General features: G+C 38.6%; 2 protein-coding genes across 3 annotated transcripts; both read right to left on the bottom strand.

Moving 5' to 3' along the window:
* Positions 1–343: 343 nt before the first annotated feature.
* LOC114352024 (claspin-like) lies at positions 344–7,637 on the bottom strand. 2 transcript variants are annotated; one of them, XM_028303458.1, is made up of 14 exons: positions 5,428–7,637; positions 5,258–5,344; positions 4,934–5,098; positions 4,317–4,415; positions 4,010–4,123; positions 3,809–3,910; positions 3,440–3,538; positions 3,086–3,274; positions 2,824–2,922; positions 2,177–2,278; positions 1,997–2,092; positions 1,802–1,882; positions 1,644–1,714; positions 344–1,462 (listed from the first exon to the last, which is right to left on the bottom strand). In XM_028303458.1, the coding sequence occupies exons 1-14, from the start codon at positions 7,613–7,615 to the stop codon at positions 998–1,000; spliced, it is 3,957 nt and encodes a 1,318-aa protein (XP_028159259.1). In that variant the 5' UTR covers positions 7,616–7,637; the 3' UTR covers positions 344–997. The 2 variants fall into 2 exon arrangements, with proteins under 2 accessions (XP_028159259.1, XP_028159260.1); XM_028303459.1 differs by lacking the exon at positions 3,440–3,538.
* LOC114352018 (microtubule-associated protein futsch-like) lies at positions 7,610–10,377 on the bottom strand. Its single transcript, XM_028303451.1, has 3 exons — positions 10,287–10,377; positions 8,790–8,873; positions 7,610–8,702 (listed from the first exon to the last, which is right to left on the bottom strand). The coding sequence occupies exons 1-3, from the start codon at positions 10,375–10,377 to the stop codon at positions 7,654–7,656; spliced, it is 1,224 nt and encodes a 407-aa protein (XP_028159252.1). The 3' UTR covers positions 7,610–7,653.
* Positions 10,378–15,356: the final 4,979 nt, after the last annotated feature.

Below are 15,356 nucleotides of genomic sequence, written 5' to 3'. Positions count from 1 at the left end.
CTCATTGGACGACTTTGCCCACGTGACTATCTTACAAAACGCGCCTATTGGTGCGATGTTCCAAGAGGATGTACGTCATCAGTCAGTTGACATACTAAAATTTATAATTTCAGTTTTATTGAATCCCAACCTATTTTAGAAAATCTATTCATTTATTCTATTTTTATATTGGTAAAATTAACAATATTCTATTCATAAATAAGACTTACCTCGGATACTTACAATTTATCATGTTCTGTTGTATGTCGACAACATGGCGGTTTGTTTACACCGGCATGATAAGGCGGGAAGTCCTTGCATCGTGTGTGTATTTAATATTTAGAGAGTGCCAATACAAAAATGATTATTTCAATACAAGTAAGGTTTTTATTGAGTAAAACGTTAAATTAATCAAAACTTAATTACATAAAAACGATATCAAAAGGCACATGGGCAATACCACTTTTTATCAACAGTAGCGCCAACTAGCGCCGGAAAGTTGAAACTATTGCTCCATGGCGGGGGAATTTGAATTGAATAACAATAACAATGTCCTAACTCGAACAATAACTAGGTAGTACAGTAAAAATGAGGAAAAATCCTATGTTGTAATAATAAAATAAAGAGAATATTATAATTAAACATTCAAAGGAAAATATAGAAATAACAGCATTAATCTAGATCACGAAATTTACATTTAACCTACTTTTACAGACTTGTGGTACAGAGCAGTAGATATGAACAGCAGAACAAAAAATAAATCCTTAATTTATTGTCATTGTTGACAGTCAACATTGAAGTTAAATAATGTGGTTTCCAATACAACTTACCAACCATAATCAACCAACTATCTCCCTATACTAATTCATAAATGTTATTGTTCAAATATACTTGTAGTAGTAGTAGTCAATTGGCCTGCAACTGTATAATGTTCCTTAAAATTATACAAATGTTATACAATGACTAACGGTGAAATTATAAACAGGCGGATCACCAACACGACCATTAAATACTTAACTCAAAACTTGGACATTTTGGTACTTCTATGTTTTTTGTAACTTTCGTAGGTACCCATTCTCTTAATCTTTTTGCTATACAGATAGTCAGTTTTGAAATTAGAAACGTTCTTTGTTTGCGCTACAAATTTTACTTCTGTGGGTATTATATTGATTTTGAAATTTGTGGTAAATCCGCTACCAGATGTTACAGCTGTCGGTATAAATGGCAGAACTTTAGGCTTTTTGATATTTGCCTTTTGCTTCTTTTCAGTATGAGTGTCATTCAGATAAACACTTTCTTCTAAAAATGTGGAAGGTTTACTCCTGCGTTTTCTCGTGTCTTCCACTATAAATGGAGTAGTTGATACAAGTGATGACTTTTTCATTTCGAGGACTGCTTTTTTCGGTTTATCGTCCAACTGGCTCAAAATAGATGAAGGCAGTCTGCTTATGTGAACTTTATCAAATGAGTTTTCTTTGAATATCTGCAAATAAAATAATATCATTATTATTCCTATTACGATTATGCGTTCAATGGATTTTTGAGGAACCACATATATGTAGAATGTAAATGGGTATCTCCAGACATCTTAAGCATTGGCGTATCTAGTTATTTTTCAGGGGGGTCCAGACATAACGTCATAATATCTACTTTATAAACTATACCTTAGATACGTTATTTCCTTCATCTTCGTCTCTTTCCTTCCTTTTTTTACTCTTCTTTTTAGGTTCGGGATCTGCAATAATGAGAATGATAACATTATCTACTATACTATTTAATAAACTTAAGTACCTAAGCTTTTCTAAGACATTCCGTTATTTACCTTGATTTTGTTTACTGTCCTCACTAAAAGCCAGAGATTTTGTTTTCTTCTTTTGACTTTCAGCAGCAATTTTCTCTGCGTCTATAATGATGAATAATAAAAAATCAAATACGAAATTGTAATTGAAATTAAGCACCAGAAAATGAACATTGGAATCAATAATAAAATAGTTGAAATGTATAGTTTTATGTTTACCTGAACTTTGAGTATTTTCATCATTTTGGGAAATTTTCCTTTTCTTCTTTTGGCTCTCAATAAAAATGGAATCATTTAAAGTTTGTTGTGCTTGTTCTAAAATAAGATATAATTAATGATTAAACATTTGCAACTAGGAACAACATAATAATTTATTAAAATAGTTTGTTATTTACATACCACCTTCATCACGAATTAAGTCTGTGTCTAAATTAGTAGAAGACTTTCGCTTTCGTTTCTTTGAGTTCTCTTTGGGCGTTTCTACATTCTGCACACCTGTTTCTGAAAGGTATTAACATTTATCTAACTACTTTAAAATATTAAAAATGCAATAAAGCCCATCTACGAGGCATATTACACACGTGACGTTTAACGAACAAATAAAAAAATTAAATACGTTACTCTAATGTCAGTTCAGAAATATTGACATTGTAAATCGATAAGCAATTATGAAGCTGTGGGTCTAGACAAAGTGCAAATTATAATCGCAAACCAGTCGAAAAGTGGTCGAAAAGCCCATTTTTTGTATGGAGTTTTGACGTATTCGATTTTCGATTCGATCAAAAAGTGCGTTTTGTCTAGGGGGGCAGAGCCCATTTACTAAACAAAAAGTGCCGCTAAGTAATTTCTATACCGAGTACATTATGTAATTTAATATGAACATAGTCTCGCTGATGAGTTATTATGAGTCGACAGAATATGAAATTGTACTTTTTGTTGTAAAACCACACTTATTGCAGCTACATAAGTAGCCACAGTGTTTAGCTTGATGTACTAATAAGTGTCTGTGCACCACTTAAAAATAAAATATCAATGTTGAAACATACCTTCAACAGATACAGATTCATCAGGTTTAACTTTTTGTTTCTTTTTCTTTGTGCTCCCAATAGAAATATTATGAGTTTCAATGTTTGTGGGTTTTGTTTCTGCAAGAGTAAAATACAATTAATTAGGGTTAATAATATACACATAATCTTGGCACACCCTTTACTTGCTTATTATCGTAAGTTATTATGGGATAATAAACTATTATATTACCATACTACGATTACGATCAAAATTTGTTGATACTATTTTATAATTACTTACCAACTTGGTCATCGTCATGTGTCATAGAGAGCTTTTTCTTCTTTTTCTTTGTACTATCAGCCACTGCTGAAAGGTTAATTGATTTTTCAGCCTCATCAAGTGCTATTTGAGTATTGTTTGCAGCCTTATTTTTCTGTTTCTTAGCACTGCCCATAGATACATTCTTGTCTTCACCAGTACCACCATCAGCTGAAATGTTTGAAAATTAATTTAACGGAATTTTGAATTAATTGCCTAATAGTTTTAGAATATTTAAGGTCTGTTAATAATGCTAGTCTGCGTGGTTCAAGCACCATGCAAGGTCCGTATAAAACATAGCATAATTCAATACTTTAGTAATCATGTGGTTAGTACCTTCAACGGCTATTAGACTGTGGTCTGTACTTTTGTGTTTTTGTTTTTTCGCGCTTCCTATGGACACATTTTTATCCACGACGGGAGTGTCATTACCATCTGTAAAATATCGAATGAATGGTATACTTTTGGACTAAGAGTAGGCGCATACCGTTGATTTTTAGTTGGCCGATAGTTGTGCCCGATTTTAAATTGTATGAAGAATCGGCCAAATCGAATCGGCGTAGTGTGCGCACTCCCATACATGCCCATACTGATCAACTGCCCGACTAAACTATCGGCCGACGAAAAATCAACGGTGTGCGCCTACTCTAAGTGTTGTATTAATTAGTTTATTATGTAGAGTATTCAAGAAGATTTATTTTTTACCTGAACTTTGCTCAGCTTGCAATGATTTTTTCATCTTCTTTTTCTTCGCACTGTTTACATTCAAGGAGATGTTGATACACTGCTCAGGTTCTTGGATTTCATCTGTAATTAAAACTTTTTTATAGGAATGTGACAACATATAAGCTATAATTGGCGTGTGCTCAACTTTTTATCAATAAATTATTTTGAAAATTTTCTTACCCATAGCTGGTTCATCCCCAACTTGCGTGTCTGAAGACTTCCTACCCTTCTTGCTTTTTGTACTTTGATACATGATTTCTTCAGGGGCATCATCATCTTCTGTATTGGTGTTAACTGAAATTAAAGTTAGTAATTTTAATAAATAAACATTTCTCATTTAACAAAATCAATTAGATTATGATTTAAAATGTCCTTTGGTTACCATTTGTTGGTTCTTCTTTAGCTTACTTTGTTTAAATTATATATTGATGAACAATTCTCATTATAGAAATAAAAAATAATTAGTAAGTATTAAACTTTTTCTCACCTATAGGTGTGTCTTCAACGGCAGTTTCCATGGACTTCTTATTCTTCTTCTTACGTTTTTCTTCATTGGGTAAAATCTCATCTTCATTGTTACCCGTTTCTGAAATGATTGGTAATCAAAATATAATTTATGTTTGATGTGATCAATGAGGGTTTTCGCGAATGAAAGATCCGCTAGATGGCGAGACGTGTATGTGGGGTCTGACTGCTGCGTGATTGGTGGATTTTGACATCTGTCAATGTCATGTCAAAAATAACCAATCATGTATAGTTCCAAAATACTGGACTGTCCTGTCGATGACATTGACAGTGGGGCGCCACCGTCAATACCGGATCGCTGGTTCAGATTTTTGCCATGTTGGAAACCATATAGTTGAACGATGGTAGCGCCCCCCTGTCATTGAGTTTGGCGGGACAGTTCAGCGTGGGTCATCTATAGCATTTGGACCTCACGTTTAAGTATTGCCATCTGGCGGATTTTTCATACTTTATTTTTATTTTATTTTATTTTATTTTTATTACATACGCGAAAACCCTCATTGATCATAACATCAACAAAATGTAAGACAATCCTCTCATGTTAAACTCATTGTTTTTCATTTAAAATTTTATACATACCATTGAACATGGAAATTTCGGCATCATCTTTAAATGATACATTATTTTTCTTGTTCTTCTTTTTGTTGCTAAGCGATAGTGAGTTGTTCATGGATTTGTCAGCACTTTTAAGAGTCCCTTTGGTATCAATAATTATATGAATGTCATTGTTATTTACGACGGTATCTGGAATAAAAAGAAAAAATAATCATTTTCTGTTTTGAGTCAAGTCTTTAAAGATTTTGTAATGATTTGTAGTAAATAAAGTTACTCTTATACATAATGGGGAATAGGGAATAAATCAATCAATATTTACTTATTTATAAAATTTCTAGGTACACTTACCAGCTGTCTCTTCAATAAGACCTTTAGATTTGCTCTTATTATGTTTGACGCTTTCATTCAGTTGGCTTTCGTTGGCTTCAAGTTCATCTGAAAGCAAAGGCAAACATAATTTTTAAATAATGAGAATCAAAATTACAAACAAAATATGTATTTTTAAATATTGTGCTCACCATTTTGAGTCAAAATGTTCATTTTTCCTGGAGTGCGTTTCAGGGGTATGTAGTCTTCTGCTTCCTCAGTGTCCGGTGAATCTTTCTTTTTGGGGGATTTTTGGCTGACATCAATATCACAGCTGTCTTCAGAGAACAATAGCTGCAAGTCAATGCAGTCTGATGAAGATGACTCTTCAAACTCGTTCACAGGTTGTTTTTCTTCCTTTTCAGCCGAGTCTACTACATCTATTCCTTCAAGTTTCTTATTCTTTTTGGACTTCTTCTTTGTGTTCGTAATATTAAGCTGATCAATAAGTGGCTGCTTCTTCTGTTTAGTTTTCTTGTCCAGATTGAGAGACATATCACGCGATTTTAAAGTTTTTGTCTTCTTATCATCATTTAGCTTTTTAAGAATGGAGTCGTAATTGTTTACGATTTCTGAACTTTCACTTAAAGAGGACGAATCTTCTTCCAACATTGTAGCCTGCAACGGATCTACAGTATCACTGGATTTTATGATTGACATATTATTGTTAACACACACTTCTTCTATATTATCATGGATTTGTACAGTTGAAATGTTCATGTCTTTCATTGGAGTTTTGGGTTCAAGTTTAACTTGCACTGAAAGAGGATCAGGTTTTTGTAAATTTTCACCTGAGACGCTAATTTCCTGTTCAGTGTTTGCATTCTCATCGCATACAGATTCCGACAATCGTTTTCGTTTCGCCTTCCTTACTAATTTAGAGTTATTAGCATTCGAGTTGTTGAATGACTCTTCTTGAGAAGAATCTAAGCGAAGTTTATTTCTTTTTACAACTGGAACTATGTTTTCTTCGTCAGAAGACTCCTCTGAAGATTCGATCTTCTGACGTTTTGATTTATTACGTCTGAGAGCTGTATCAGAAGTATCTAGCTTATGACGCGCTTCGTACATTTCTCGGGAAGCCTTCTTTTGTTCCTTCAATTTACGTTCATCATACTTCTTCTTAGACTTCTTGCTCATAGTAAGTTCATTATCACTCATAGATAGATCATCTCCAGAGCCACTCAATAGGTCATCATCCTCTTCGTCGGAACTTACAACAAAAGAGTCTTTTTCGTAGTCTGTATCATTAGATACTTCATCGTCAGAATCCAAAGTCTCTCCTTTTTCAATAAATTCATTCTCATCTTCATATTGCCTTTCATCTTCGTCTTGACTGTCGCCCGATTCGTAATCATCGCTGGCTACTTCCGCTTCGTCATCTAGGAAACTGTTTCTGGGCCGAGACGAATCAACTTCATCTTCAGACTCCTCCTCACTCGTAGTTTCTGGTGATTTCGCTATTTGGGAAAGATCATTTTTAGATTTGTTTTGTACTTTTTTGTCTTTACTCTCAATGTTGGAAGTGTCGATTATTGAGCTGTTTATTTGCATACCTAATTTTTGGAACTTTTTCTGTTGCAGGGGAGTACTAGTGGAGTAGTCTTGTGAAACATTTTTCTTATCAATGGCTTTATCATTCACAACATTCACAGGACAAGCTGATTTGTTAAGTTGATCGCTATTGGATTTAGGTGATTTGGATGTGTTGTGTTCAGTTGACGAAATGTCTTTAATTTGAGAAAGTATCAGAGTACTTTTATTTTCAGTTTTCTCTAAGTTTTCTGTAACACTTATTGATGATTTTCGTCGTGATTTGTTTGAACTTTTATTCAAACTATTATCGACTTGTGGGGAATTTGCAACTGATAATGCTTGAACAGTTGGGTTTTTAGTATCAGAAGTTTGATTTAAATTATTTTGAGACAATTCATTTACAGTGATATCATTAGTTTTCTCCAAGTTTTGAGTGTCTGCAACACTTATTGATGATTTTCTTCGTGAATTGTTTAAACTTTTATTCAAACTAATATCAACTTGTGGGGAATTTGCAACTGATAGTACTTGAACAGTTGGGGTTTCACCATGAGAAGTGTGATTTAAATTATTTTGAGAAAATTCGTTCAGAGTGATATCGTTATTTTTCTCCAAGTTTTGAGTGTCTGCAACACTTATTGACGATTTTCGCCGTGATTTGTTTGAACTTTTATTCAAAATATTAGAATTAGCAACTGATTGTTCTTCAACAGTTGGGGCTTTACTATCAGAAGTTTGATTTAAATTATTTTGAGAGAAATCGTTCAAAGTAACATCATTTGGTATTGTCTCATCTACATCCATAGGTTCACAGCCATCATCAATATCTATGTTCTTAGTATTTATTTTATTAAGAGAGAATCATTGTTGTCTTGCTTGTTACTTTCAGATGGACCTGTTATCTGTTCTTCTACTAATTTATTATCAACTACTGGCACACATTGGTCTTCAGTGTCTATTGGTATTTTCTTGCCTTTTCCTTTAGAATCTGTATCAGAATCTTCAAAGAAGACAGTAGATGAAAGAATAGTAGTAGGAGCCTTTTCAAAAATCTTTATGGTTTCTATAGAATCCTCTGGAATGTTTTCTTTATTACCTCGGGGACTGACAGTTTCAGCACCCACTGCATTATTTGACGAATTCAATGATTTATTAGGAGTCTTAGAACCTTTTGATTTTCTTATCTTTGTTGTTGAGAATGAAGATTCATTTTCTAGGTTTTGCTGAACAGATGTGTTATTTTGCAATTCTTGATCAATGAGAGGTGTATCAGTTGATGTGGTATTTAGCACACCATCAGCCAAATTCACAGAATCATTCTTGCTTTTGTCTAAGGCTTGTTTCTTACTATTCTTCTTTTTTACACTCTCATTATCACTGTAAAACATGCCCTCGTCGACATGGGTGTCTGAGGACACTACCAATGACTTTGTTCTTTGTCTCTTACTTTTAAAACCATTTTCAACTAAAGCTGATGTAGTTTTATTCAAATTAGAACTATTCTTTTTAGGCATATTATTCAGTTCTTTGATCAAAAGTAAACTAGAGTCGGATATGTTATGTTTGGATTTTGCAGGAGATGATACACTTTTACTTTCGACAACTTCTGATTCTTTTACCTCAAATTCAGATTGATTTTCATTTGATTCAATGTTTTCTTTAGATGAGCTTCTATTCAGTTCTTCAGCCTCGGAACTTTTACTATCAGTTTTTTTAGTTGATTTTTTTACCACCTGTTTCTTTTCTTTTATTCTAGGGCTTCTCCTTGTAGGGCTGATTTCAGTAGTTGTTTCCGTGCCCTTAACAGTTTCATCAGATTTTACAGAACTACTCTCAGTCTCTTCGATTATGATTTCCGTAATGTTGCTGGGTTTACTTGCTAATGTTACCTCTGAAAAAGAAAAAAACGACTCATAAGTATGAGATTAAATTAAAGTCAGATTCCCAAGACTAATGAAGTGATAATAACAAATCTTACCTAGTTTTTCTATACTAGATGTTGAATCTTTTCTAGTTCTTCTGGTCACTCTAGCAGGAGTTACTGACGATTCACTGTCACTTCCTGAAATATGATAAAAGTTCACTTCACCTGTCACTTGATCACTTCTTGTATACAAAAACCCTGACTGTCTAGGAGCGAACAAAATTGTTAATTGCAATTATAGTCTTTTTCACGTAAGATGATTCGTATGACGTTTCGAGTTTGAAAGTTATAGAGATGTCACATAACTAAACCATAGCGATTTTTCTATCGATTTTTTTCTAAGAGTTAGTAAACCCTACTTTTAGAGAAATATTTTGTATAGGTGTTATTTAACAAAAAACATATTTTTTTTAATTACAAATATTATTGCAACATTTTTTTATTGATAATATTAAAATTCCATGAACTTCATGATCAAAAAAACGATTCCTAAAAAGTACTGGTTCTATTTCTTTAAATTAAAAACTTTAATTTATTTTCAATGCGTTTATTAAAGTCAACAATCGAAAAATATAGTTGATTTTTGTGATGTTTTTAATAATTAAGTATTCACTGCAATCGATTAATGAACCACGGAAATAATCGATTTCGTTATGCAACAAATACCCCAGCACTAAATCTATTCCGTTTCACACATTGCGTACATTAAATAAAAAATATTTTTACATCGTATTTAATTAAAATATAAACAATAGACTCAGATTTTACTACATATTTCAAGACAAGTAGTTAATTATTTTTTTATTATATTGCTAATAAAATACAAATATTTTTTCAAGAATATTCTGCGTATGTAGTATGCGTAATATGGATAACCTTAAAGTGTCATACGGATCATCTTAGGTGAAAAAGACTATAAGTGATAATATTTTTTTTTAGACTTAAACAAAAGGAAAGAAAAAATAAAAATACAATACTAATAAGATATTAGAAGGAAACTCACTACAATAGTTTATACCTAGAAACATTTCCTTTTGACACTTTTTTTAAACTAATTTTACCTAAATATCACTAAGCCTAGGCGCAGACCACCGATTTTTAATCGGCCGATAGTTGGACCAGATTTTAATTTTTATGAAAATTAAATCGGTGCGCACTACCCTACACGCCCATACTGATTAATTGTCCGACTAAACTATCGGCCGACAAAAAATCGCTTAGGCTTAAAGTTCAAAAACAGTTGCCAAAGTTCAACACCAACGTTTGGTCCAATTTAACCCTACAAGACACAAGTTTGCGCGTTCACCGCCAAAAAGTTGCCGTTTGTCGTATCCCGCTGTTTCGAGAGCACTCCCCTAACTGCCTCAGCCAATATCGGAATCCTTCATTTCATCATTTTTTCATCATTTCAGCCATAGGACGTCCACTGCTGAACATAGGCCTCCCCCAATGACTTCCACATCGCACGGTTGGTAGCGGCCTGCATCCAGCGCCTTCCCGCTACCTTTCGTTTGTGGTGGTAGCTATTCCTCCTCCGGGGATTCTTAGCACCCCCCGCCCCGTCGTCACCCCAACCGCTACCGTAGTCAGGAACAACGGGGCTGCCGGAGACTGGGGGCCTGGTTTTAGCTCTGCCGTTCATCAGGGGGGGGAGTTGCCAATACTCGCCACGCTTGGCAGGCGGGTTGGCGAGCGCAGTTTTTTATAAGGTTTCGCACGTAGACGCTGCTGCCCATCTCGTGCTACAGGATTTAGTCGCCTCTTACGACACGCCTCCTGTTGGCGGTGGGGAATGGTATTCTTTACGGCCGTCCCCACACGGCACAGCTAAGCCCTCTGCTAATCAACTAAAACCCCCTTTGGAAATTGCCCTGCTTGATTTTTTGGCTCTGAATAATTTGAAGCAACACAACATGGTTATAAATGATAAGTGCAAGATTTTGGATTTGGTTCTCTCTAATCTTGGTCCTTTGAATGTTTTACGCTGTAGTTCATTGCTTACAAATATTGACCAGTATCACCCGCCTCTTGAGTTTGAAGTGTCTATTAGTAACTCTGCTACTATGTCTTCATGCACCATCTCGGAAAGACCAAACTTTTTTAAAGCGGACATTACCAAAATTAAGTCATATTTAAATTCAATTCCATGGGAGGGCAATCTGGCAGCTTGCAACTCTGTCAATGAAATGACAGATAAGTTTTACAGTATTTTGAAGGAAGCTATCTCTACGCACGTCCCCAAATGTAAGCCTGCCACGAAGAAGTTTCCCCCTTGGTACACTAAGGATCTGATTCGCCTCATACGCGAAAAATATAAACTCAGATTAAATTATCAAAAGTATAAAAACCCCTTAGATGAGCTAGCCTTTAAAACATTAAAAAAACGATGTTCGGACATGATCGACTCCTGCTATCATAGTTACATTTCCAAAATCGAGGACTCACTATCAACCAACCCCAAAAGATTCTGGACCTTTCTGAAAGGTAAAAAAGTAAACAGTAATCCCTATCCTTCTACTATGAGATCTGATGTCAGGGAGGAGTCCAGTGGGACTGGGATCTGCAATCTCTTTGCGTCCTTCTTCGCATCTGTATACAGACCAAGTTTGCCCCATAACACCATAGAGCCCCCAAGAGACACGAGGAACAGTACAGCATCCTCCGCGAGTGGGCGTGCCCTAGAGGCGTGCCCGACTCAACGAGTACACACTAAACAATTTCTAGCAAAACGCACTATTATAGGGAAGAAATAGCTAGGGTCAATCTCAAGTAAGTGACTGTAAATCCTCAAGTGAGAGCCCCCAAGAGACACGAGGAACAGTACAGCATCCTCCGCGAGTGGGCGTGCCCTAGAGGCGTGCCCGACTCGGCGGCGCGCGCGCTCGCGGCGCACGAGTACACGCTCGGCGACCTGCTGGCGCACGCGCGGAGGGAGGACATCGCCCGGCTCCAGCTCAAGTAAGTGGCGATGTCTCAGGTCCATCTTAAGTAAGTGACGATGTATTCTCAAGTGAGAGTCCCCAAGAGACAGACGAGGAACAGTACAGCATCCTCCGCGACTGGGCGTGCCCTAAAGGCGTGCTCAACTCAAAGAGTATACACCTAAACAGAGGGAGGACATAGCTAGGCTCCATCTCAAGTAAGTAACTAAAACTCAGAAGCGAAAGCCCCAAGAGTTAGTAAGTAATGATATCTCAGGGGCGAAAGCCCCCGAGAGTTAGACGAAGAACAATACAATTATCCGAAACTAAGCGTGCCTTAAAGGCGCCCGACTTAATGAGTATACAATTAAAATGAGGGAGGACTTAATTAGGCTCAGTCTCACTCAAGTAAGTGACTGTAAATCCTCAAGTGAGAGCCCCCAAGAGACACGAGGAACAGTACAGCATCCTCCGCGAGTGGGCGTGCCCTAGAGGCGTGCCCGACTCGGCGGCGCGCGCGCTCGCGGCGCACGAGTACACGCTCGGCGACCTGCTGGCGCACGCGCGGAGGGAGGACATCGCCCGGCTCCAGCTCAAGTAAGTGGCGATATCCCAGGTCCATCTTAAGTAAGTGACGGTATATCATTAAGTGAGGGTCCCTAAGAGACAGGCGAAGAGCAGTACAACATCCTCCGGGACGCCTTTAGGGCTAATGGTGCGTCCACACTGGGCGAACGGGCTCGCAGTGAGCAGGATGGCCAGCGTGTCACGCGAGCCCGTTCGCCCAGTGCGGACACCATTAAGGCGTGCCCGACTCAACGAGTATACACTAAACGATTTATAGCAAAACGCACATAGGGAGGACATAGCCAGGCTCCAGCTCAAGTGAGACGATATCTCATGTCCATCTTAAGTATGTGACGGTATATCCTCAAGTGAGAGTCCCCAAGAGACAGACGAGGAACAGTACAACATCCTCCGCGACTGGGCGTGCCCTAAAGGCGTGCTCAACTCAAAGAGTATACACCTAAACAGAGGGAGGACATAGCTAGGCTCCATCTCAAGTAAGTAACTAAAACTCAGAAGCGAAAGCCCCAAGAGTTAGTAAGTAATGATATCTCAGGGGCGAAAGCTCCCGAGAGGTAGACGAAGAACAGTACAATGATCCGAGACTAGGCGTGTCTTAAAGGCGTCCGACTTAATGAGTATACAATTAAAAAGAGGGAGGACTTAATTAGGCTCAGTCTCACTCAAGTAAGTGACTGTATATCCTCAAGTGAAAGCCTCCAAGAGACAGACGAGGAACAGTACAGCATCCTCCGCGAGTGGGCGTGCCCTAGAGGCGTGCCCGACTCGGCGGCGCGCGCGCTCGCGGCGCACGAGTACACGCTCGGCGACCTGCTGGCGCACGCGCGGAGGGAGGACATCGCCCGGCTCCAGCTCAAGTAAGTGGCGGTGTCTCAGGTCCATCTTAAGTAAGTGACGGTATATCCTCAAGTGAGTGACGCAATAAACACGAATTGATTGTTCTTAGAGTGACATAGCTGGGCTCAAACTTAAGTAAGTGACGATGTATTCTCAAGTGAAAGCCCCCGAGAGTTAGACGAAGAAAGTACAATTAGGCGAGACTGGGTGTGCCCTAAAGGCGTGCCCGACTCAACGAGTATACACTAAACGGTTTATAGCAAAACGCACATAGGGAGGACATAGCCAGGCTCCAGCTCAAGTAAGTGGCGATATCAACTTGCACTCGAGAGTGGACGTGTTGTCTGCTACTGAGTGTGATTCCAGCGTGAGTGCGCGTGATTTTGGTATCTACGTAACGTATTTCTAATTGCGATAAGTGCTATAATCCTGTGAATAGTGCAACCATCAAAAATACTATTTCGCAACATTCACGCGCGGCAACCGGCTGCGGACTTGCGGGGCGCCTTACCTCTCCCCCGCTACGATAAGAGACAGCTGCCATAATTGCCGTCCCGCTCAAGCGCCGCTTGCGCCGTCCGTTGGTGTTTGGATTGTTTACTTGCGTAAGAAGCTCCGATTTTGAACTTAATTACAATGAATCAGTGCGCTGCTTGTCGTTCTACATTGACCGATAGTGATCGCATGGAATGCGGTGCCTGTGCGTCATCATATCACAGCTTATGCGTTGCTATTTCCGCTGAAGACCTAGGTAATTTATCGGCTAAGGCTAAGAGGGACTGGCTCTGTCCCGAGTGCCGGACTAGGAGGCCGCGCAGCGATAACTCTAACACTCCGGTTCGTCCATCTACACCTAGCAATATGAATCCCGATGCAAATGTTACTNGCCTTTAAAACATTAAAAAAACGATGTTCGGACATGATCGACTCCTGCTATCATAGTTACATTTCCAAAATCGAGGACTCACTATCAACCAACCCCAAAAGATTCTGGACCTTTCTGAAAGGTAAAAAAGTAAACAGTAATCCCTATCCTTCTACTATGAGATCTGATGTCAGGGAGGAGTCCAGTGGGACTGGGATCTGCAATCTCTTTGCGTCCTTCTTCGCATCTGTATACAGACCAAGTTTGCCCCATAACACCATGGTTGGGATACAAAATATTAACTCGGGTTCCTTCGGACGCCTATCTTTGAGCCAAAGGGAAGTTAAATATAATTTGAAATATTTAGATAGAACTAAAGGTGCAGGTCCCGACGGCATTCCTTCTTTGTTTGCGGCCCAATGCTACGACTGTTTGTCTTTGCCGTTGACCATCATATTTAACGCTTCTCTGTCCACGGGAGTATTTCCCTCTATCTGGAAGGAAGCAAGAATCATTCCGATTTTCAAGTCCGGTGACGCTGCTTCTGTGAAAAACTACCGACCCATCTCTATACTGTCAGTTTTTAGCAAGGTATTCGAGTCCTTAGTCTGCCCTTATTTATCGTGCCACATAAAACACTTGATTTCACCTCAGCAATCTGGCTTCATGGTATCACGTTCCACTGCAACAAATCTCATCCCGTTTGTCCAACTGGTTGCTGGGTCTCTCGACTCCCGTATCCCGGTCGATACTATCTACACTGACATAAGCAAAGCTTTTGACACAGTCGATCACAAAATTTTACTAAATAAACTATCTAACTTTGGCATTACTGGCAGTCTTCTTGAGTGGTTTGAATCATATCTCGGACAGCGGGAGTCAAGAGTCGTCATGAGAGGTTTCTCATCGGAGTCGTTTCATGCTACTTCAGGAGTGCCGCAGGGTTCGCATCTTGGGCCAATACTCTTTAATATATTTCCCAAGAGACACGAGGAACAGTACAGCATCCTCCGCGAGTGGGCGTGCCCTAGAGGCGTGCCCGACTCGGCGGCGCGCGCGCTCGCGGCGCACGAGTACACGCTCGGCGACCTGCTGGCGCACGCGCGGAGGGAGGACATCGCCCGGCTCCAGCTGAAGTAAGTGGCGATGTCTCGGGTCCATCTTAAGTGAGTGACGGTATATCCTCAAGTGAGTCCCCAAGAGACAGGCAAAGAGCAGTACAACATCCTCCGGGACGCCTTTAGAGCTAAAGGCGTGCCGACTGAACGAGTATACTAAAGTCTAAACGATATCTAGCAAAACGCACATAGGGAGGATATATCTAGGCTCAATCTTAAGTAAGTGACGCATTAAACATGACTTGAATGAATCGACTGTCTAGGTGAGACTTGAAGCTATGACCTTTCGCTT

Source organism: Ostrinia furnacalis, unplaced genomic scaffold, assembly GCF_004193835.3.
Source record: "Ostrinia furnacalis isolate ACB-3 unplaced genomic scaffold, ASM419383v2 OfSCF1242, whole genome shotgun sequence".
NCBI lineage: Eukaryota > Metazoa > Arthropoda > Insecta > Lepidoptera > Crambidae > Ostrinia > Ostrinia furnacalis.
This window is presented reverse-complemented; position numbering and strand designations above follow the sequence as displayed.